This window comes from Haliotis rubra, unplaced genomic scaffold, assembly GCF_003918875.1.
Source record: "Haliotis rubra isolate DU_JTF1 unplaced genomic scaffold, ASM391887v1 Scf681, whole genome shotgun sequence".
Taxonomy (NCBI): Eukaryota; Metazoa; Mollusca; class Gastropoda; order Lepetellida; family Haliotidae; genus Haliotis; species Haliotis rubra.
The window spans coordinates 496,180-522,442 of NW_025767392.1; the positions used below are offsets into that span (position 1 = coordinate 496,180).

General features: G+C 37.7%; 1 protein-coding gene and 1 non-coding gene across 2 annotated transcripts; both read right to left on the reverse strand.

Moving 5' to 3' along the window:
- Nucleotides 1–1,532: 1,532 nt before the first annotated feature.
- On the reverse strand, nt 1,533–16,444 carry LOC124258080 (protein phosphatase 1 regulatory subunit 36-like). Its single transcript, XM_046692152.1, is given in 18 exon segments — nt 1,533–1,944; nt 2,908–2,948; nt 3,117–3,227; nt 4,212–4,301; nt 4,867–4,956; nt 5,205–5,234; nt 7,397–7,505; nt 8,218–8,273; nt 8,552–8,634; nt 9,163–9,205; nt 10,277–10,417; nt 11,188–11,286; nt 12,333–12,402; nt 14,288–14,336; nt 14,338–14,425; nt 14,616–14,687; nt 16,081–16,160; nt 16,343–16,444. Coding segments are annotated over 18 exon segments (1,353 nt in total). The 5' UTR covers nt 16,376–16,444; the 3' UTR covers nt 1,533–1,876.
- On the reverse strand, nt 15,967–16,039 carry Trnav-uac. Its single transcript has one exon. It is a non-coding gene; the product is annotated as a tRNA-Val (tRNA).
- Nucleotides 16,445–26,263: the final 9,819 nt, after the last annotated feature.

Sequence of the window (26,263 nt, forward strand, 5' to 3'; positions counted from 1 at the left end):
AATGGATGCAAGGATACAATTTGTTAAATTCTCATCCTCAAAACCACATATTTTAAACAGAAATAAGAAAATATTTTTCAAGATAAGTATGCATTGATTCAAAGTAACATTTACAGATGACAGTCGTATCTGTTTTACAGATATCTGATATTACATAGCAAATACACAATTTGCAACAAGGAAATATAGATTTTCTGTCGAGTAGACTAATTTTCAGAGACCCTGAAGCTGTGGAAATCTGGACTTACCACATTTCTAGACTTGCGTGGGCTTTCTTGTATATATTTGCTTCAGGGTCTGTATGACAGACCATGTCCCGAGCAGGGAGACAGAAAGGTGGTTTACTGTCATCTTAAAAGCTATTCCACTCATTAACCAACGTTGGTTGGCATGTTGTTAACACTGCACTCAGCAATATTCTAGCTATATGGTGGAATAAAGCAAGTGCAATCATATGAGTATGTGATTGCATGAACTCGTTTCAACAGATTATGCTGATTATATAGTTCAAAGCCACCTAGATATAATGCTGCAGTTTAAAATGGATACTGAGTGGATTAAATATGGTCACTTTCTACATGAAGTTGTGACTACTTTTGTGTTACCTTCTTTCCTTTTTCTAGGAGCACTTATACAAAGTGGAAAAAATATTGTCTGTATTCTCTTGTTGTGACATTATGTTTTGTGATATTATGAACAAATGATGATGTCATTTTCAACTTAACCAGCATGAAATTTATGATACAGTTTGCCTTTTCGCAAACTATACTATGAAACAATTTGATCCAACCAGCTCATTGGCATGATGCAAAAGTTATAATGCTCAGTCAGAAATACTAACATCATATTCATATCGGTTTCACTATTGGTAATATCTTCCCACCAATCAATTAACTCCCAAACTACATCAGTGCAACCAAAATAGTTTTATTTCTATAATACAAGTTTACAATAAACCAGAATTGCAAACACATTTTAACATAGTCCTAACAAAGACACAAAGCTATTTTCCTACTGAAATATTAGACTTGTTAATACTGTACAATAAATATTATAAACAAAGATGTCAATCAACAAAATGGTGAAATATCACAGACAATATTTCATTGAGAAAAATGTTCATTTTGTAAATTTGTTGTTTTGTTGTGCATACTCACCACTGCATGCAATTCCAGAGCAATAAAGAGACAATTTTAAACACATACTCATCAACCATGCATATCTGTAGTCCATCTGTCTGTAAAGTTGGGCAATGGCATGTACCGCATTCATCATAATATGGGTCATGGTCCGACCAGTTACCCCAATCAACTCTATTCGACTTTTTGTGAAAATATAAACAGCAGCAAAGAAGGGGAAAATGTAAGTGCCATGTAACACATATTGAAAAGGTTTCAGTTTCAACAACTGAGTTACTTTATTACTGCTTGATCACTGAAAACAGAAATAGCATATTGTGTTGGTTGTAAATAAGTGACCATGCCCTGTCCATTTTCTAAGAGCCAAAGTGCCTCTTACATTCAGTACAGTGACCATGTTCTAATTCCCATGCCATGCTTAATGTATCACTCCACAAACAGATCACTCGATATTGATCAATGCCAGACAAATATGTACTTATATTTCATAGATCATTGTTTGCATTGATTTTTTTTATATTTAGTCTATAAAAGTGAATGTGACCAATATATAATGATCGTTATCAACTCAGATCAATGGACACAATCACCACTATCATGGGGCAGCCATATTGATGGCCTTGTTCTTCTGATATCAGGCCGGACGTCTGTCTGGAACTTGTATAACTTCACATGCAGCATACAACAGCGATGCACTGTTACTTCTTTGAGCGGATGACGAACATAGTTCATCCAATCTAGTCATCATCATTGACTTCGGTTGTCACATGGGAAATAGACGTCTGCTGTCGACTCATTCCTCGATCTGAAACATCACACAATGGCAGTTAATGTAAGTTGTGGTGAAATGGGTTTGAACATTGGGTTCAAGGTTATTGCACGTATATAACGACCTGTATGTAAGCATGACTGCTTGTACTATATTTAATAGTCCAGACTAATGCCAGTTTTATAGTGCTAACCAAATTAGGTACCATGTCACAGGATGTATGCCCACTAAGACACAGCATACTGACTCAGAGCTAACCAGTTCTTGCTTTAGCCCTTCACTGTCCAAAGCCAGTTCAAATGTCTATTGATATTATTCAGCCTGGGACTGAACCACTGACCTGCTGCTCACCTGAGGCAGACATTCTACCAGTTTATTTAGACCACCAAGGCTGTCTCTGTCTAACTCTGTGTACATTAATCATTGTGCGTAACATAACCACTTTCCTGCCTGTGAGTATGTCTGTCAGTTTATTTACATCTTCCCTGGGCAAGAGAGTTAACTGACTCTAAAAGTCCAGCCATGGCCGAAAGTCAATCATTGTGGCACAGTAGCTATTATGAGTTATGTCCCTTCTATCTACCTCAACCTGATGAATCAGATTCAAACTTTCGTTTCACTTGCATTTCCTTCACAGGGTGGAACCAAGTCAAAACAATCTGAATGATTACCAAGATCTATACTGTAATAATACAGGTTTCACATAACTAAGTGCATCAAGTTATCTGTGCAACCCAACATATCTGTCAGCGACCAGTTAATGCATGCTCTGCAAATGTCACAATCAACTGAAATCTCAGAAGTGGCTTTGTTGTTTCTGAATCAGATGTACTAATCGTGCTGATTTTTAATGGACCATGCATAGACTTATTAGCCCAGTCAAATATAACTCCATTATTCCAGTTTAGTAGGGTAAGGGTGGATACAGGACCTATATAATCAGTTAACTCCCTTGCCTAGAGAAGTTTACAAATCAATCTGTTATATCATACAACTCACCTGCAGCTTGGCTCTTGTCTCCACTGGCATCTTCTGACATTCTGCAAGAAATCAAAACAAGAAATCAGAAATGAAATTATTATATTATTTGTTAAGTATACTTCAAAGTTATAACAGTACTTTATATATACAAAGTACATTAAAAAATATCTATTACAGGCAGCCAAATGAGTTTGTCTTGAGTGTACTGCAGTAACAAATGAACATACTCCTTCTGCTGTCCTTCTCCTCCTTCCCCCTCTTCTTCCTCATTCTCAGTACCCAGAGGCATCAGTGTCACTTTGTTGAATCCACTAGAAGCTTCCCCAATGATTCCAATCCTGAAATGTTACCGCACTCAATTCAAACAACCATACTTAAAATACACAGAAAAGCTAAAGAAACGGAACACTTAAAACATATCTAATCATCTTTATCAAAGGAAGTTGTATTTTCAGACGATAGCAATAAAGTGTATATTCTGATGCCTGGCTAATGTCATTTTACAAGGCATATTATTACTGGTATACCAGTATACTGCAAAACACTGTTCAAACAATGTATATTTTATTGGTTCTGGTATAATGGACCAAAACTTATTGAATAAGTTTCACTGTTTAACAGTTCATTTAAATTTACACAGACACACATTCACAAATGATGTTTCCCTTTGAAACTAAAATGGCAAAACAATGGTCTGAAGTGACGTTTCTGTCACATTGTTATCTCCCCTGTATCCATAACTAAATGGCGGGAACTGACCATGCAGACTGACTGACTGAGTTTTGGTTTTACGCTGCTTTTAGCAATATTCCAGCAACATCACGGCGGGGGACACCAGAAATGGGCTTCACACATTGTACCCATGTGGGGATTCGAACCCGGGTCTTCAGCGTGACGAGCCAACGCTTTAACCACTAGGCTACCCCACCACCCCTGACCATGCTGAGTAATACTAACTTTAGTATGTAGAATATAGGATCTCCATGCACAATTAATGCGAGTCATTGTCAAAAAACTTCCCAATACTGAATTACGTATCACTGAACAGATTACTGTATCACAATTGATGGCCATACAATTTTCAACCAATACACAGCCCCACATTTACCACACTTCAATATTCCAAAAGAACCATTGCCAGAAAAACAGTTGCATTTTTATCCATATTGTACAGAATGGAATTCAGAGTAACACTATCAAAATCCTAGCTATGTTTAACTCTAAGTGAGTGCTGCACTGTCAATATATAGATCATCTTCTATAATGACCAACCACTGGCTACTTAATCAATGAGTATCCAACAGATGTGTAGAAGCACCTACTTCAGCTTCATTGAGTTGATGGTAAGAGACTGTATCATTTCTTGCTCTTCCTCCTCATCCTCTTCGTCATGGCCTTGTCGACCTAGTGAGCTGGAAGTATACAGACAAGTGGTTGAGTGGAAGTACTGTTTGTTTGTTGTTTTTTGTTTGATGTCTCACTCTGAAATATTCTAGCTGTATGATGGCATGGTCGTTAAACAACCAAGTCTGGACCAATTCACCCAGTGATTGACATCATGAGCATCCATCCTCAGAATTAGGATGTGTTGACATATAAACAACCAAGTTCCAAGACAGACCATCTGTCCATTTTGTCATGCTGAAATGCATAGGCTGCTTGGGACCTAGTTACAGTGGTTTATTGTGAAAGTAACATTCAAAAACTGACACTTAAATCAACATTACATAACATTAATATTACAGGTAGCAAGTATGTGTATGGTCTTCCTAGATATCCAAGACATCATGTTCCAAACATATCAAATTACACTATGGCTGAAAAGCCTATGAATGGCCAGAACAATTAAAATTTATCATCAAAGGATTTTCTTGGTAAGTATGCCAAATATAATAAATTAACATTAAAACTGTTGTCCTGGTGTTAAAGGATGAGGTATTCTTAAGTAGTCCTTTGCAGCACATTCAACTTTCTTACTTTGGAGAGACAGGCCTTGTTCTCTTGAACAGCCAATGGGCTTCTTCCTTGGGTGACGGTAGTATAGACACAACAGCCGGGGAGCGTTGACTGAAAGGAAAACAGATGACCATCAATACTGTCACTGATATAAATTCTGCAGAAACTGTTTTTACATAACATTTCAATTTTTTTAAAGTAAATCTTGAAAAGTTCTCAAACAGAAAATAGTAAATATCTCAAATACAAGCATTAAATTTGCCTAAGTCTACACCTTAAAGGCAATGAAACATGGACTGTTTTGATTTTCACTGTATTACGGTATGTTACTGATCCATACAACAAAACAAGACACATACTTAATGATTGATTTGATGGCTGGTCTCCTCCTGAAACAGAACCAAACAGATAAGAGATTGTAGTTGTACGATACCTAAGGAATACACAAGCATTGTCACTAAGGTGACTTAATCCCCCGCTGCAAATTATCAAATCAAACTTATAAAGTAATGAAAGTTTAAGTTAAATGTCAACAAAAACATGACCAGTCAACCTCTCTTGATATCTTGCTCTTTGGGTGTTCAAACACACACATATTTTCAAGTCTGATTTTGACCTTGACATGAATGTCATAGTGTATGAAATATGCAAAAATAGTACCGGTACTAAAGAAATTGCTTATTGAAAAACAAAAAGGGAAGTCTTGAAAGTCTATGAATAAAATCCAGTGAACCGTTCTTGAAATATCTTGCTGACAATCCAGGTTAACATGCTGAAATCTTCAAAGTGTCATCGTGACCCTGAAAAGTATGTGAAGGTCGCCAAAATTGACTGGGCCCTGGGCCTTCCCTAGATGAAGCTTGGTGTCAAATATGAAGAAACTACAGGAATGGTTCTTGAGGTATCTCGCTGACAAGCATAACATGCAGGTTAATATGCTGAAATCTTCAAAGTGTCTCTGTGACCTTGACAATTACGTGATGGTCGCCAAAATTGAAAGGGCCCTGCGCCTTCCCTAGATGAAGCTTGGTGTCAAATATGAAGAAACTACAGGAATGGTTCTTGAGGTATCTCGCTGACAAGCATAACATGCAGGTTAATATGCTGAAATCTTCAAAGTGTCTCTGTGACCTTGACAATTACGTGAAGGTCACCAAAATTGAAAGGGCCCTGCGCCTTCCCTAGATAAAGCTTGGTTTCAAATATGAAGAAAATCCAGTAAAGGGTTCTTGAGATAGCTTAACATGCAGGTTTACATGCTGAAATATTCAAAGTGTCGCCATGACCTTGACAATTACGTGAAGGTCACCAAAATTGACAGGGCCCTGCGCCTTCCCCAGATAAAGCTTGGTGTTAAATATGAAGACAATCCAGTCAACGGTTCTTGAGATAGTTTAACATGCAGGTTTACATGCTGAAATATTCAAAGTGTCCCTATGACCTTGAAAATTATGTGAAGGTCACCAAATTTGACTGGGCCCTGCGCCTTCCCTAGATAAAGCTTGGTGTTAAATATGAAGAAAATCCAGCCAACGGTTCTTGAGATAGCTTAACATGCAGGTAAAACGTCCCCTTGTGAGCTTGAAATGAAGGTCAAGGTCACCAAACCTGACTTGGGCCTTTCTTATACTGTGATGAACCTAGGTACCAAATATGAAAAGAATCTAGTTAACAGTTCTTAAGATATTCCAATTCGTATGTATGGACCTACGGACGTACGGAGGCTAATACTATATCCCCGCTTCGCGCTAAACATGCTGCGGGGGATAACAAAGTCAATTTCTTTACAAATGTATTAAATTTATTACCAGTATCGTCTGTACTACGTACACCTTGGGTCATCACAGATTCTCTCATTCATATCATTTTCATGTTACATCCATAACAACTGAAGTTCTTGAAAGGCATTAAGAAGTTGGACAAACATGAATACATGACACGGTTTATGGATAGCAACTTTTTTTATTCTTTATCACAAAGTTCCATAGCTAATTCTTGCTCCTTCACCAGGTGAATCACAAGTGACCTGCTGTCATTCACCTGATGGAGCCAGAATTACCTCTGAAACACTGCGATGAAGAATCCATTATAATTGGTTTCATTGGATAATCAAGACTGGACATTCTCTGGCATTGATGATTTAAATTTACAAGTATAAAGTGAGAACAAGACATCAGGGATTTACAGTGAGTCCTGTATTTGAGGGTCCCTGGGACTCATACTCTTAATTTTCACGGGTCCTGGACAACAAAATGGGGGTCGCAGACACTTAAATATTACTATTAATACTGTATTGCATTGAGTATCATGATCATCACATTGTTACAGTAATTAAATTGCAAATAATACCATAACCCAGCTAGTAGCAAACTCAGTGATAACTTATTTTCACTTGATTGGAATTTTTACAAAAAGTATTTCGACTTTTTCTGAGACCCTGTGGATGCGCAAACAAATTGTCCATTGTCAAGTTTTATGTGTATAGGACGCAGGAAATCGCGTCCTGTAAATCCCTGAAGACATCGAGTAGAGCAGGATGTGACACACTTACGGATGCAGTCGTCGATACTCTGCTGGAGTCAGCTTCTTCTCCTCAATCCTCGCCTGTATCTGGTCTTCCACCTTGATCACCTTCTCTGGCTTCTGTTCCTCTTTTGGTTCTGTTATGTGAGATGTAACACTCAGTGACAAACTACAGAACACATACTTCATACAATTCCCTACATGCAAGTCTCTGATTATGAGATGTTCAACTGTAAAAGCAATGGGCCAAAATGCTGGAAATGATGAAAAAGATCTCTCACAATCCATGACGTGTTTGTGTGATTTGGACTAGTCCATCTTTTTCTTTTCAAGACCTGCATAATTGTTTTAGAGGTTTTCCCAACATTACGTTAATCAGCTTTATGAGACCTGGTGGAAATAATCTAGCCTAGACCAGACAAACGAGTGATTGATATTATGAATGCATAATTTGACCTATAATGGACATAATCGTAAAAACAAACATAGGTTACTAGGGACCTTTATATTTAGCTCACGGTGCCCAAAGTAGCATATTTTGTTTAATTACAGCATGAGCAAACCTTTGACAGATGTGGGCCACAGATTAAAACTGTTCGGCTACATTTGAAAAATAGTTCTTTTTTACCTATTTTATCCATAAATCTGCATTTGGTCATGGAAAAATTTGAAACTTAGACCTAGTATAAAGAAAAAGGCTTACAATAATCATTGATCCTTGCTATAGATTTGAAACCTGCAGTAGGTCAGAAAAGGACATTATATTTAAGCCTTAAATTTAAACCTTTAATTGTTTCCCTTTAACTTCCAAAGAAGTTCAAAGAAATATTCAGCAAACATTCCACTTACCTTCTGGGGCATACTTCACTCTTATAGCTGGATTAAACGTGTCAGATCGCAACATTCTGAAATGACAATTATAGTAGTTCCATTACAAACCATCTGGCATTTTGTGCCATTATTAATAGCTCTTAATATATGGAGCACCATTCAGACAAATAAAGTGATGATAAGTCCAAGTCACTTACATCCAACCGGGGATGTGCCTCAGATGACTGGGCTGTCAAAGTCCTATACCTCCAATCAAAGAAGTTATGAATTAAGTCTAATGTATATAGCTGTTAACAGATTACTGTTCATATCTACAGTTACTGGTGTGACATTGTAACAAATAAAGCAGTACCTTCCAATCTCTTTCTTGACAATGTCAAACTCTTTCCTCCGAAAAGTGATCCAAACAATATATGTACAATATACATAAAATCTCTGAAAAAGATATAAAACAGTGTCATGATATTTTCAACAGTTATTGTAAAACATATTATATGCTTAGAAGATAAATCTACTCTGTTTTCAATTTTGCGGTTCTTTATCGTTGATTTAAGACCGCTAAATGTAATTTAAAAACCGAACGCGTTAGCGTGAGGTTTTAAATTAAACATTTAGCGGATTTTTCAGCTTCGTAGTTTCTTCACTGGGATAAGGGTCAAGAAATTCTTCTTCAAACCATTCGCTTTTTACTTCAAAAATACCAAAGATGCTGCCGAGGTAGAAATTGCCGATGTCCGACATGTTTGTTTACAAACAATAGGGTCAACGAGTTCGTTGTATTCATACGCGGTGAATCGGTCACTTTAATTAGCGGTCTTAAACTGCCATTTAAGTACGGTTTTGATGAGCTCTCAGCCAATCAGAATCGAGTATCACACAATGTCGCGCTAGAATTTTCAATCATGTGCACTCAGTGCAAGACTATTATTGATATAGTGAGGTTTAGAAGTTGATTCTGCTCACCTCAAACATTGACCGATCTTTGTATGTGGAGGAAACTCGAGACCTACAAGGAGAAACATATTTATAGCATTGATACAAACATAAGAGTAAGGGAATGATGTTTTATGCCACAGTTAGCAGTGTTTAGTCAACTAAATAATGGTAGGCATGTAAATACTCTTTTCTGGACCAGACTAACGAGTGATTCATCCACACCATCCAGTAACACTGACATACAAGCAGCCAGACCACACATTGTACATCCTCATCTTTACTCTCAAAATAATTAGTGGCAGTAGGGTAGCCGGTTGTTGAAGCGTTGACTTGTCACACCGAACACCTAGGTTCATTTCCCCACATTGGGGAAACATGTGAATCATATGGGATTGGTAAAACATGTGAAACTGATTTCTAGCGTCCCCTGGTGTGATATTGCGGGAATATTGCAAAAAGTGATTAAAACCCTCCTCACTCAGTCCAGTGATAATTAAGTGATGCTTTTGACCTATTCTTTCTTAGAGACTCCTAAGTCACAGGGCGTCATGGGGTATCACAAGACACATAGACAGTATTTCAGTGTACCTACATATATATACTGAACAACATTAGAAATGCACCACCCATATAAAACAAAATATCCCCGTCAGACTGAAATGTTCCTATGATATCTGAACATAGTCGGTGCACTTTAGTGTGGTGCATTTCTAATGTTGTTCAGTACATATGTATCATTATATCAGCTTGTTCTGGGAGGAATGTCCAGAGTAGTGCAGGTTTTAGAAGTTTAATACTTTCGACAGAACAAACAAGCATGGACATGTTGCCAAAAATGCCCAGAAACCTAATCAGCATGAATCTGGCTTTCACACCTATCATAATGATATTCTGGCACACCTAAGGAACACAACTCTGCAGTAACTGAAGCACCATCCCCTTGAACTGACTTGAAATTGGTATACTTCGACAGCAAATAAATATTCTTTAAGAGCTTCAAATCATATTCTGGCAAAGGACAAGAACAATGCTGTTTCCAGGCCAAATATTAAACACATGTCTTTCTGCTGACATAACCAATCAATCATTTCACATGTGATCTTCAGATGGCAACTACATACAGCAAATGGTTACTACATACTGTCCACATCCCATGTGATGCTGATCCTCCAGGCCGAGCCCCAACACCAGCACACAGTAAGATTGACCCAGTAGACGCTGGGCAACGTCCAGTCTCGCACAAGCATCTGCATAGGCCATCTTCTCAGACAGGCTAGGCTCTCTACAAACATACAAAAATTACTTTCAATAGCATCATTCACGACATCTCCAGGTACAGGTTTATTTGCAAGTAGACATAGAGCAAATTACAATCGTCCTATTTTGAACAAAGTCATTTGCATAGGGAAGCCCACATGTAACACAGGTTTCAGTGGGGCGGTGGGGTAGCCTAGTGGTTAAAGCGTTGGCTCGTCACGCCGAAGGCCCGGGTTCGATTCCCCACATGGGCACAATGTGTTAAGCCCATTTCTGGTGTCCCCCGCCGTGATATTGCTGGAATATTGCTAAAAGCGGCGTAAAACTAAACTCAGTCAGTCAGTCAGGTTTCAGTACAGGGTAGAATCAGCATAGAAACTCTCAGGAGTCAAGCTTGCCAAACTGACAGTCACCCATTCAACTACTCTCCATGATCCGCAACACTGCAAAGTGTCGCCCAATTTATGGTCCCTGAGCTGTTAGTGACAACTTACAGGACACCAAACTCATAGTAGTAGTAGTAGCAGCAGGAGGAGGAGGTGGAGGAGGCACAGCAGCGAGGAAGAGCAGCAGCAATATTTCTAAACGTTTATTGATGAATACTTCCTGCTTATGGTGACTGTGGTAATGGTTGCAGTGGTGTTATTGCTGTTGTTGTAAACTTCAAGGGTAAACAATTGAAGCTGGGTAAAGGAAGGGTTATCTCCCTTCATTCACACTTACAGGGAACTACCAAGTAAATGGGTGATTAGACATGATATTTGTCAGAAATTGTGCATCTAACCCAATACTCACATATACATTGGATTCTTTTTGTTTTCCTGGTTCATTTTCTCAAAGAAACAGTTGAAGTAGCTCAGTAGATACATGAGGAAAGTGTCGAACTGCTTGGTCCTGGAAACAATGACACTTTATCTACTACAACGTAACAAAGCTGAACTAAATTGCATCCAAACATCCTCTGGGAAAATATTTTTTCAATTTACACACTGGATAAAGTAGGACTGGTGAAAGGACTGATTTGCAATTGTTTTCTGTGGCCATCTTTTGCATAAGATCCACTTAACATTTATAACATGGAGAAATTATATTAGATAATATCAGAAATGCAAAGAATGTTTGACTAATTCAGCACACATCCAGCATCATTTATTGATGTTTTCCAATTGAATTATTATTTGTGTTAACAAATATTAAATGAAGTCTGCTTATTCATATCAGTCTTATGAACCAGTATGTATAATTCTTTTTCCATAAAGAATTCCAAACTGTCCTCTATTGAAACATATCAGTGCAATATTATAAAATATAATATCAAATGAAAACACTCTCATCTGTGTTGATGATACTTACATTTACATATATGATATGATAATCTCCTTAGAAATTATTATCTACTTACTATCATATTACAGACTTACATTGTAACCATACTTTCTTGAGTTATCAACAACAGTTCTGGGTCTCTTCCATATAACCTTTGGCTTAACTAATAATGCCAATTTGTTTGATTTTCAAATTTGATATGTGTTTAATGAGGTACTACCTGAATATCAAATAATATGGACTTCTTTTAAATGTGTTGAAGTTTTCTTGGATGAATTTATTTCAAGGTGATTTCCTATTTCAATGCTGATAGTCTGACAATTTTAAATGATTTTGGAAAGTTGTGAAAATACAGATAAAACTGAATGAAAATGACGACCAACATACTGAAAGTATCATCAACATAGATGTAAGTTTCATCAAAGCAGATGGGTCATCCACATAGAAGAAAGTATCATCTATGTAGATGAAAATATCATCACAATCCTCTAACTGAACATAAAACTTGATGTCGCAATTTGCTCATTAAGTAATACACTCCAAATGTTGGTATTACAAACAGAAATATCAATAAATTGCCACCATTTCTAAAGACACAGTTCATCAAAGCTTACCCTCGTAGACTGTCGAATGACTCTGGGATGAGACACTGATCTGCCTCCATCATTCTCTCAAATGCAACAACTGCAAAGAATACAATTTAAATGTGAACTGATCAAAAACAGAAATGGGATGGAAGACAAATGTGAAAAACTTACAACACTTGGTAATCCAGAAACATGAATAGACATTTATCATTTGGTCCAAAAACACATAAAACTGTATTTCAGTTATTCCTCGATTGGCCATGGTTTCTATTTCTCCAGTGAAATATATATATCTCAGTGAATATCAGTGGCGGATGCAGGGGAGGGGTTCAGGGGGTTTGAATCCCCTGAAACCACCCCCACCCCTGAAAATTTCTGGATCCGCCTATGAATATATTTCTCATTTAACATGAATTTCAATTAATTTAATGTAATGTACACCTACAAGTTTGTTTTAACTCCATAAAAGTCTGTACTGTATTGTCTTAAGAACAGAACTTTATTCAGTAGTATTTGGGCCATAAGTCCTACGATACAGTTGACAAATACAACATAAATTACATGTGATCATAAAATTTGAATTTCATACAGATCTTATCTAAATATTTGATTAATAAAGATAGCTGTTAGATGCTGTACAATACTGTTTTGCAACATGGAAATAATGCCTCAATGGTTAGTGGGCCTCTGTACACTGATTGCAGCTTCTGAAGATATAGAGTTCTGGCTTGATTATACTTGTCACAAACAAAAAAATATAGAGGATACTAAACGACCTTCCGTGTAATACCATTTTTATTTAACGAGGTAATGATATGGTATCAAACGAGCGAAAGCGAGTTTGATGCTAAATCTTTCACGAGTTTAATAATAATGGTATTTCACGGAAGCGAGTTTAGTATTCTGTTTATTACTCTCAAACATGAACTGATAGAAACTGCCTACGAAGTGTGATGACTCTCAGCTTTCCACGAGTCAAGCAAGGTCTAATACAATTGTGACAGAGGTATAAGCATTGTGACGTCATAACTGTAAAACATTATGACGTCATATGTCTAGCGGTATTACACTAGTGTAATATTGTCGTAAAAATATTACACTGCAGTATCTTCCATGGGCGAGTAATAAACAAATGTACGTGGTTCTCGTCTTCATTAAGGTTATAATTACACAGATAGTTCACACATAGTGGTTGATCGCAGTGGTATCTTTACTGGTACTTTGGTTGTTTATTTGGAAGTAAGTTAACGATGCTGTTAACTTGAAGTAAACTCGTATTAGTTGTTTGTTCCCGATGTTCATGATGTATGATTCTCTTTCCAGTGAAAACTTGAATGAAGCATAGTGGGTAAGGAAACGTGAGCTGTTTATCCCATAATGCCTGTTTGGGAGTGATTTATCTTTGAGGCACTGTTTTAAACTTCCTAAATTATTTTAAGAACATCTGTTGTAAGGGGGGGTCAGGGACAGTGAGATTAGTGGCGGTAGGGGGTGTCATGACAAAATGTCACAGTGAAGGAGGGGAATCACCCAAATTTATCACAAAAATGGTCCCTGAAAGGGAAGGAGTAGATAAAAATATGATGAAGTACTATTTTTTTAAAATAGGAAAGTTGTCGTTTAACCAAGGAGGAGGGTATGTAAAAATGTTTCGTGTACACGTCTTTTAGGATGCATAATCAAAATGTTACATAATACTGAGGGGACAGCACAAGAATTGATAGCCCTGAGGCCAATCTCATAGTCATACCTACCCCTCCATGATAACTGGCTATGGTGCTGTTGTACAAAGGGATCAACTCCCATAGTAAGATAGACTTATGATCGTCAGTGTTCTAAGAGTTCTTAATAATTTTTAATCAAAAACAAATTAGTACCCAAAAGGATACATACCTATAAAAATATTCAATACACAAAACATGGTCAAACTGAAACTCTGAATAAACCCAGGAAGTGATTATCAACTATGGAAAGAGAAGCACCTTTAACATTCTCAAGGGTGATGTATGGATTTTCTGCTGCGTCTTTTTTTAGATGGGTGTGGCGACTTTGTGGTGTTGGTGCGAGCCTGACCCCTGCCCCGCCCCTGGCCCTGACCTCGAGCCACACTGGATGCCACTCTGTAAAAGACACAATGTCAATTAGCACGTCAGAAAAGAAATAACACACAAGAGCATCAGTATCAGAGCATATACCAGTACTTTTTATGCTATTTATAAAAAAAAAATCTTCATTCTATTAAATGAAATTTGAATATGTTACCATGTATTGATGACTTTGGTGTGTGATAATATCTGCTGTTACACATACCTGTCTCCTCTACCCCTGCCATGCTCTTTTGCTTTTCTTCTTTTGTCCTGTCTGTCTGCATTAGCATTGTTACTGGAAAACAATTGTTACAGGATTTCAGCATGCCATAAGAGCAATGTAAAGACTATTGATTCAGTATTTCAAACATTATGGAATCTCTTGGTAAACCCAGCTTTTACCTTGGTTGTTGCCTTCCATAATGTCCAGTTTTCCCCAAAACTTTGTACATACAGTTTGACAAGTTGACATCTTGGTATAAACTACAATTTCTAAGCATATAAGGCTTTCAATAAGCCTAGACGACAAAATTATGTATAACTCTGCAGTTTATATAAAACAAAGTGAGACTGTGTAATGCATCGGGGATGGTTTAACTCCTAGCCTCTAAAAGACTATGCAATTTTTATAAAGACAAGGAAATTGGAAAGGAGACCCTGTGTGAGAAGGGAGACTGAGAAGCCGACAAAAATCTAGACTTGATTCGTTTAGGGCTATAGCATTCAGTAAGGTAAGGGACAGGAAATATATTATGTTTCAGGGGCTGACTGATTTCTGATTGGTCCATGGTTATGTGAAATCTGAGACTCCACAAAACATTAGCAGGGATTTACAGGACGCGAATTCCTGCGTCCTATACACATACAAATTGACAATAAACGCAACAAAATATATGTGCGCATCCACAGGGACTCAGACCAAATACTTTTTGTAAAAACTTCCAATCAAGTGACAATAAGTTATCACTGAGTTTGCTACTAGCTGGGTTATGGTATTATTTGCAATTTAATTACTGTAACAATGTGATGATCATGATACACAATACAATACAGTATTAATAATAATATTTAAGTGTCTACGACCCCCATTTTGTTGTCCAGGACCCTTGAAAATTAAGAGTATGAGTCCCAGGGACCCTCAAATACAGGACTCACGGTAAATCCCTGCATTAGATGTCACTGGAAATAACATTTTAACTTGATGCCATAAATGGGAGAAAATATGTTGAAAACACAAGGGAAATATCAAGTAAGTAAATAACCAATGGCTCAAAGCGTAGTCAGTTTTTCTTGGATATAACTAGGAACACACTGTTTTGTATGTTACTCATGTGCGTACAAACTTTCATAATATGATATACCTTCTGTTAAGCGTGTCACCTTTCACATTTCAATAGACATTAATATGTACATATATGATACTATATTCAGTGATTAACTTGATATAGATCTTCCATTGACTGTTCACAACTATATTACACCGTGTAGCAGGCTTGAATGAGCTGGTTACGTCGTTTCAACAATTTCCATAAAATCACATCTTTAAAAAAAAAAAAAAAAAAAAAAAAAAAAAGAGGTTCTGGCGAGGTTCGAACTCGCGACCTTCTGCGTGTAAAGCAGACGTGATAACCACTACACCACAGAACCGTCTTGCCAGATCCGGTTATTTCAAGGAATAGGTTTCTCACCTAACGAATTCTAATGATGGTCGTCCTCCATCGCCATCCCGCCATACCCAACGACCGCTTGTGGGTCCTGGTAAAGGTGGCTAAAAAGCAAACACAAAGAAAATATGGACCAATTGTTTTAACTGTTCAGTTATCGATCAGATTCCTTTTCGATTACAAGACTACAAGGTTCACAATCCAACAGTTCCGTTCTATGTTTTATTTCCATTTTAATAACGTAATGAAGGTCTCAGAAACATGATTTGCATAGTTCTATTCTTACCAGTTCCACAATCTCAGCCGCCACCTTTGCCATAGCAATAATTACTGTTCTTCAAGCGAGGAAAGTATTTTCGACGGCGTTCTCCATAGCAACATTACTAAAGGGAGGTAATTTGTATCCAATAGTTACTTCCCTTTAATGGTGTGTTTATGCGTGTAGTTTCAATATCCAAGAACAGTGTTTCGGTCCAAACCAGGCTAACAAAATGAACGTACAGTCATTTGAAATTGCATTTGCAGTGTGTCTTCCTCCTTGTTAACCAATTACTGACATGTGTCCTAAATTGTTGCTACATTGTATAGTCAATATTCAAAATGTCGTTGATACCTTCAGCGCAATTTGGAAGCTACTATCATTTTACTACTATAGTCTGTTTGCAGTGAAAACGTACCGATGAATTTCACTTTATACAAGAAAGTAAATCGAATAAAGTGAAATTAAGATTGAGAATCGATGAATAAAAGTCTGAGATTCAAATGTTCAATTGGCAAGGTAAAATTATGAGGATTCGCAATGTTAATTTCACTTTATTTGATTTACTTTTTGCTTAAAGTGAAATTCATCGGTACGTTTTCACTGCAACTAGACTATACCTTGTTAGAAAATGTCATTCCATTCCGAATGTAAGCAGTAGCTAAAGTAGCTGAACAATAACAGTGAACATTCACTCAAATTCATGCCATGATAACATTGCATCCAAAACATTTCTACTGACTGAGTTGGGTTTTACGCCGCTTTTAGCAATATTCCAGCAACATCACTGCGGAGGACACCAGAAATGGGCTTCACACATTGTACCCATGTGGGGATTCGAACCCGGGTCTTCGGCGTGGCAAGCCAACGCTTTAACCAAAACATTTATACCTTTACATCGCTGGATATTGTGAGTGAATAAGAATGTTAAATCTCGCTTCTTCTTTAAGATTTCAATTAATGTAAATGTATTACGAACCCGTGAACATTTCATTTTAATTTACCGCTTCTTTCATCCAAGATATCATGGCTATCAAAAGAAAATATGGGAACAGGTAAAAATGGCCACACGAAAAAATGGCCACTCTGACCCTATTCAAAATGGCCACACAAAAGAAACAAAATGGCCACAACCCCTAGCCAAAATGGCCATACCAAAAAGTCAAAATGGCCATACATTATTTATTTTTCATATTAATGAGTATTGTTCTTGAAATACTTTGTGATTGTTACTTATATTTTAAGATGGGTTTATTTATCCTGTACTTTGAGATGTTTTCTTATGTAATAATTTGATAAAACAGCATGCAATTGAGTGTGATGGCTGTAATGGGTGGACTCACAGCACTTATGATACCGGAGTGTTAAGACCTGACTATCTACAGCTTGTAAATAATGGAGCTGACTTTCCCTTCACATGCTGCAGATGTTCCGACTTTGGAAACTCATCAGTTCAGATCGAAGTTGGTAGATTCTCAGTCACACTAGGAAGCTCTTCTGCCGAACTTGACACTTCTGATATGCATGTGGAATGTGGTGGTGTGGAAGAAGTCATCGATTTCGCTGATCAGAGATCAATGGAACTATCCATCGAGGAAGACGAAGACGAGACTCTTGAAGTGGAAGAGCAGTTCACCCTTCTCGAGACCGGCTCACAGAAGGAAAACCTCAACTGATGGAGTCTAGTGGATACACAACTGTCCAAAAGGTAATTCCCCTGTTCTCAGATGTATGAAATAATGTCTATTATTATAGTGAATAATAGTAATTCATTGTAGTTCTTTATTACTGTGTAATGTGGTGTTGTTAATACAATATAAACATTACAACATATCATGAAATATTTATCTGGTTTATTTTCATTTTGACTTGGATGTTTTATGGCCATTGTGACGTGTGGCCATTCTGACTAGGACCCGTAAATATCGGCTAGTCATTTGCATTCTTCTTAGGATTTATCGAATGAAAGGAATTGTCTCGGGAAACACCTGAAAATACTAATTCTGCTTTTGACAGGTGACATGCCAAACACAATACACACTGCAGCTGGGGAATGTTTGGGTTTTTTAATATATACTACCCATCAAAAGTTTAGACTCACTAGTGTAAATGTAGCCACTTACTTGTCCACTGTTCTAAACTAGCTTTTGCAAAATATTCCATACTGTTTAAAGGTACTGTTTAGTTATGAACTGGTGTATTGTAAAACATATTCGTAACATTGAAAAGATTATTGTCATGAGTTCAGTAAATGATTAAAATCTGTGAAAATTGGCGAATTCTTAACAAAACTTTACACCAAAACGAATCTGTTCACATGCACGACATTTGCTCATGCCTTTCGCAATTTGAAGCATCATCCTTTGTGCAATTCATCTGCATAAGGTTTTCAGTTGGTTCCCCAAGTTGGTGGAGAAATTCATCTTCGATGTAACCACATACATATACATAACATATAGTGAGTGCTTTCAGTGAGTCTAAACTTTGATGGGTAGTATATTTAAACAGATCTCGAGGTCAGGGGTCAGGGCTCAGAAAACGAACAGTGATCACATTTCGTTTTTGTAAGGAGATCTACTTTTTCGCAGTTAGGGTGGTTTGGGGCTAGAAGAAACAAAACCTATCTTCATTCCATAAAGCTACACAGATGTATTCACAATCCAGTTCTAGTGTACGATGGTAACAGTACAGCGAAAACAACGATGATTCTACAACCAGTGAGTGCTTACAAAATATTTGGAATATATGCCCCTTAATATAGCGCATACCCTGTGAAAGTGAAACGAGCGGGTTTTAGACCATGCTGCAAGCTGATACTATCCATAAAAGCGCAGGACAAATTAAAATAATTTTGTAGAATATTTGAAGCACCTGTAAAATATCTCCACGCGCTTGAAAGCATTACAAGAAAGCGATTGCGTCGCGATATTAAACTGTAAGTGTAGCGTTTTGGCGAATCACACGAATAATTTGAAAACTAGACTAACATCTTGTCTCTGTCGCAGCAACTTTGATGTAGTCCAAGAAAATCCCCAAACTGCCAACTGAATGCTGTCAAAAACACTTAAAGAACCACTAAACTTTGTTTTTGTTACTCTTTTAACCATTACATATGAAAGATTTGTGGTTAGTCTTATGCGGAACACCAAATTTATTCTTTAAAACTTGTGGTTAATTAATACCGAGCAATTAAAAGTGGCCAAAAGTCGCCTGCTTCCCTCTCGCCCGCCAACAGAACCACAGACAGGTTACGTAACTCTGTCGCCAGAGCACTGCAGTGACGTCATATGAGGAACGATTTTCAGTTAGTTGTATAGAAAATGTGTAGCACGCTCATCATTTTGATGATTTCTCGACATCAACGACGACATGCCGAATCGTTGCTTTGTCGTCAATTGCTCCTAGGGGTCGAGCGATGGTGTCCCCATGCACAGATTTCCACAGGACCCCGCAGTTCGTGCTAAATGGGTTATGTTTGTGAGTGCGAAGCGAGCGTTGTGGAAGCCTGAAACGATATCTTACTCATGTTCAGATCGCTTCACGGAAGTTAAAGAATCAAAACTACTTACTGGTTGTAGTAAAATATGCATATGATTGATGACCATAAAGATTTTCTATGACACAACTTGTAACATAACGATTTCTTCCTCGGAAGTGAGGTTGTGGTCGAAGTAACAATAATATTGTAAGTAGTATTATATATTGACACCCACCTCGCTGCCACGAGAGAAATTGTTATGATATACGCATATGTCATGCAAAATCCTATTGGCCATCAATAAAATACATATTTTACTACCAGTAGAAAATAGTTTTGATTTTAACTCGGTGAAAACAAACCTAAATACCATTTATCCTCAGACTGGCGGATGTTCCCGACAGGGCGTCGCCATTTTTAAAAATAAAAAATCTGTTAGAATTAATGAGATTATAGTTTGTTTTCATCAAGTTAGAAAATCAAGACTACTTTCTACTCGTTGTTAAATATGTATTCGAATCATAACCAAACGGATTTTGCATGACACAACTTATAACATAACGATTTCTTCCACGGAAGCGAGGTGGGGTCGAAGTCACAATACTGCGCGATAAATTTCTTTGCTACATTCCATGGTTAATGTCCACTCACCAGTATGTAGATACTAGTCAATGTGCGTCTTTATATTTGGTCTTATAATCCTAATTAGTTTATTTTCACACTTGTATGCATTTTGAAACTAAAATAAAAGCAGACGATCTGCTGATACTTATAGTGAATTTATAACAGAACTGTAATATCTAGACATTTTATAGTTTGCCAATGTGAATCATAATTCGCACACACACCCTAGTGCATGTTGTCTGTCTCATTACACTTCACGGCGAAAACAATGATTCTGTTGAATGCTACGACAAATGAATAAAACAAAATGCAAATATTAAAATTAAAACAGATTAAAGTTATAGGAACAATATCAGGCCATTACCTTGTTCGAGGAATGTATCCATCAATATCCACAAAACTGTTCCAAATGATGTGTCTTTTAACAGTTTAATATACGAAAAAAGTGATAAATCTTTTCAGGTATTGGTGTATAGTCTCATTGGTCACCCAAGATAGCACACCTGGCAACTAATTGCATAATGTCCGCCTTTCTTTAAAAACAGTAATTTAGTTAGCCAATAATCGGCAATCAATCAATGTATTGCCGGTTAATCCTTTGAAAGAAGGACGTTGTTTTTACGCAGACACCGACACGACAGAGTGTATTCAGTATAGATTAGTAAAATCTACATACATAAACACTACCTTTGACAATTCCGCTGTGTAAGATAAAAGTAATTAATCAATCAGCGTGTTATCGGTTAATCCTTTGATCGATGTTAATAATGTTGAATATTTACTCCAGACACAAGAAATGCCAAATGGGAACCTTTGTCGGGTAATCTAAGTGTGTGTTACAACTAATTATACCTGTTATAAATTCATTAACTGACCATCAAGTGAATGATGACAAATAACATGTGTAGGTTTATACCACCTAACACGGGTTACAACGAGGGAGTATTAATTGTTGTATTGCATGTGAAAACTTATGGGCCGACACTGTTTTGAGAATACAAACAGATTTTACATGACATGATTAAATATCGAGGTAAAAAACACAGAAATGGGATCAATTTGGATCAGTCATTATACAAAAAAACGACACCAATCGATTTTGACAGAATCATCTATGAAAACAAGTTGTAACTCGGAAACTAGGCAAAGCAGGAGACAAAATTAAATGACAGTAGATTGTGAGAACATATAGCTTTCATTTTCCACAACAATTGTCACGATTTCAGGTTTATACAAGCCTGTAAACACGATAATTTACCCCTAAAATGTAGGTGTATTCTGCATCGGCTCTCAAAGCTATTCCTCATATGACGTCACAGAGGTGCGCCGCTCTGATTGGTTGAAATTTCGTTCGCGGGTGAGAATTGTGCACTGTTGTCAAAAAGGTCGATTTTAAGTCAATTAAAGGTCGAAATGAGTAGTTTTAATTACGGGGTTTCATTTATAACGATGCCAGTTAGTGATTTATGTATTTGTACCCCTAGGGTTTATGTGACCTTTAAACATCGAGAGACAACTGTCTTGTAGGCGAAGTCGGTCTAGCGACGTGAATACTGTGGAAAAAACAGCGCAGCATTGGGATACCTGCCCAGTAGGTGAAGCTACAAAGCCTTAAATATACAGTCACCAACTTCCTCCAAGTAAACGCGGGTTCATATGATAACCATGCTTTTATTTTCCTTATGCATTTTCTAAATAAACGAAGTATTATATGCCGTGTCCTTCACATTGTATGATGGTTACAGAAGATGACAGCAGAATATTTTTCCTTACTAACTGTGGATTCCTCTGACAACGGTCGCTACCCGCTAAAGTGTCTCCTCCTAACTCTCTCGTCCCAACACACACAGTCAAGTCACATTAATCCGCTTGCTCGCAGCGGTCCATCTTTACCTGTACATGTGCCACCAAGTCTACGCAACTGTCCGACTGTACGCATGTTTGTCGGTGTTAACGAGTAAGCCTTATTTAATTATTAAATGCAAACGTCTAAGAATAAAGGCGCTCACTTACCAAACCTGATTCTATACATGTCACATCTAGATTCTGCTTTTGAAGTACACACAGCAATCTACACGTCCGCCAGTCGCGTACAATGCTGACTGAATGATTATCTATGACGTCAGCTGATTGTTGACGTGTTTTGTCTATGATGTCATAACTTATGATTAAACAAAAATCAGTGACGTGGTTCCATTGATGACACCATAGATTGTTGCTAGGTTAAACATCAGCTGGGCCCCGTCTCGCATGTCGCAATATAGCTTTGGCGCAAGTTGGCGCGCGCAAAGGGAGACGTGAACCAGCTTAGGATGCTCTGTATCATACAATTATACATAAAAGGTCTGACTACACAGTTTGATCCAGGAGAGCCTACTGAACATGTCTAGGTACTATGTAATCCCAAATTATAGGGTAGGTAAAAAGTTAGAGGCATTTTAATGGAGGGTACCCATTGTAAAAACTATGTTCATTTTATAGATACATCTGCATAGTGAGATAGATGCAGCATCTGTAATTAATTTTACATGTGTCACAGCATTATGAAACAAAGTACAGAATTACTTCAGTGACCAAGAAAGATTTCTAGTTGTAGAATATTACTATATAAGACAAAAGGCAGCCATGACGGCCATTTTTCCAAAAACTTAAAAACATTGGTACTTGGAAGAGCAAAACTACTTAAAACACATTGGTCACTTGGAATGGAAACCAAGCTCCAGGAAACCTATGTCGTTTAAGAGAAAACATTTGTGGTCATCAGTAGAGAAGGGTTGCCAACAAGGGTGGCGTGTTCCGGTGTCCAGTCATCACCCCGCATACTGTCTACTTCTTTTCTGGAACAGCAGCGGCAGAGGTCTGATCGTGGCCTTGGCTTTTCTTTTTAGTGTCTCCATGGTCTCTCTCACCTTGATGTCGGTCTCCACTGGTGGGTGGTTGTGGTTTTGGGAGGGTCTGCGTGAGGATATCACTGATGGTGGTCACGGTCATATGGCAATCATTGGTCGTACACTTCCATACTAAGGTTTCATCACGTTTCCTTTTTGTTGACTCTTTACATGAAACCACCCGAACAAAGATATCTGCCGCCTCTCGAAGCTGGTATGAACTTTGCATTTGCCATGGTAGGACTTAGAGACGAAAGTGGTCCGACCATCTATTTATATTTGTCATAAAATTGTTGAACAGAGTTCACTAATAAATGTCATGTAATTTACAGTTAACCGTTCAGCTCATTAGCGCCTCTCGCTCGAGTGCCCAACTGACTAATCCGTTAATCCCTAATCCGTTAATCCTGATTGGATTAGAAACTTCAAAGCAAAATCGCCAGTGACTTAGTGCGAATAGTGTTCTCCCCTACTGGTGACTTCATGAGAAGACACCGTTGAAAGAAACGTACAGAAGAGGACCCTGCTGCGGCCGACTGAATACTGCGAATTATTGTGACAACTACCCAGCAGATGTTGCGACAAAACCTTAAATAAACATCAAGGAAAACGTGTGTAACGTATCTGAAGATGAATGAAGTGCCTTATAAGTAGGTCCCCACGCTGCCAAATGAATACAGTAAACTACGGTATATAATACTTTATTATATACCATCTAAGTACACGTCCTGTCCCACATTTTACAAATTCAGCATACTAATGTCAACAGAAAATGTACAGCTACTTCAGAATATTGCTCCGTTTATACACCATGCACTGTTAAAACGCAAACGCGCTTGTACCACACACCCATTGTAACTGTTTTTACGTGTACTACGGGACTCTGGCCTACAGTTCAGAAATAAAGAAATAGTTGCAGTAAATTACGGTTAAAGTGAAAGGGGCCACTACTTTATAACTCCATAATTATTTATTCGTTAATACCAGACTTCATTGAACGTATGATATACAGAAAGTGGCCAGGATCGAAAAAGACTCCGTTATATTGTCAGGAAGCGCGTTCGTCATAAACGTAGTGCACTGGTACTATTAACACACAACGAATCATTTGACAACTGCCCAGTAGACGACGCAAAAAAACCACGTAACCTCAATCCACAACCTTGAATCATTAGGTTTAACTAAATGATGGACTCATCAATACACTGAGGTTTAAAATTTGGACTATATTTTTCACTTGTTGGTTCCCGGATCCGCGCGCGCGCACGCACGCACACGGACACACCGTGTGTTAATGATTGTGTATACATAGTAAATATGTCAAGGTATGAACATAGCCAAATGTTTCGGGTTGTGACAAGTCCCAACAATGATATATGTTTTATGTTTTGAGGGCAGTGAAATAATGCTGATGTTATCTATATTTGGAAGTGCTGCCCCTGTCAATGTAGCCCTCGTTTACCCATACATGGTTGTTTTGCAACGCGGTATTGATTGTCGACACACAGTTTGTTTACTTCCATATCAAGCAGTGGCAGCCTCGAGCCTTGTACAACAATATGAGGGGTCGTATATTAACTAAACTTGCCTATACTTACCGTGGCAGGCACGCGCCTTAGACAGTCAATAACAATATAAGGGGTCGTATGTCAACAAAAGTAGCTTTTATTTACCATGACCCTCAACGTCTTATCTTCGAAACCATGCTTTTTCCGACACATTTCCCAATATATTTCAAAACGATGAGGTTCTTTTGTCGACATCAAAAGGCAAGCTTTTAAATGACTCACTTGGCAGATTAAAAATAATCTCTGGTTGTTTGAGTGTGTCCCCGTGTCGTCACGGGCCACCGCACAAAGGGATGTAACTCCCCGTTGTGTCAATTGCTATTTACGTGTGTTTGTGTCACTATTGCGGTCAGCGCAGAGATTAATGCTGTGTTTTCATATTACCAAGTCAAAATGTCTACTCTACTCTCATATTTAAAGTTTTAGGAACGTCATGAAAGAGATTCAACGAAGAAACACGAAATACTTACTTAAGGGCTTATGATGAATTTTGTCCCATCATCATGTTTGATATTTGAATGTATCGTGTTTGGGGACAGCGTTTACAAATATGACTAATGAAAATTTACGTTGTATATAGCGGTTTTGTGCGAAACAGCAATAAGATTTAAGAAATCTTAACACATATTAAGAAACATACAAAACAGATGTAATACATATGAATCAATCGGTCATGAAGGTTTGGAAAATATTTGAATAAGTTTCAATGTTATGAATTTACGTTCCATAATTCAATTAAAATATTTCAAATTTATGTATCATTGCAATGCATTCGATCTGTACAAGGAGCTCAAATCGTGATTCCTATCATCAGTTTGAGTGACTAACGCTCTCTGACCAATATAGGTATATAGGTCAGGGTGATGTTTACCTACATATATAGTATCTCACACATCTACCAACTGTCGGCGATATGCGACGCCCTGCTACCTGGGACAAATCACATCTATTTATAGATCAGGATTCACCTGTTTTCTTGGAAGTTGGGCGACTTCTATATTTATCGGGGATTCCCTTCCATACAAGGAGAAAAATATGAATAATCGATATGAGTATTCCAGGAAACAGGTCAGTACCCGGGTATAAATACCCAGCAGTTTATAGTGGAGGAATCAAAGACATCGAGAACTGGAAACAGTCAAGTTACCACAGGTAGGTGAAACCTGACGTTATTTGTTATATACTGAAATTAAGACAAATGGAATCAGAATATGTGTAGCAAACTGGTGCACTAACCATGAGCGGTTGTGATTTGACTTGTTAGGGTCAGTGAGTGAGTGTTGTTAAATCGACGGCGTTAATTAAACCAGTGTTTGGCAGCATAAGTAACAGTCCACTCAAGTTGGCACATAGTGAACTAATCGAATCTACCCGACACCCTTTATAGGTT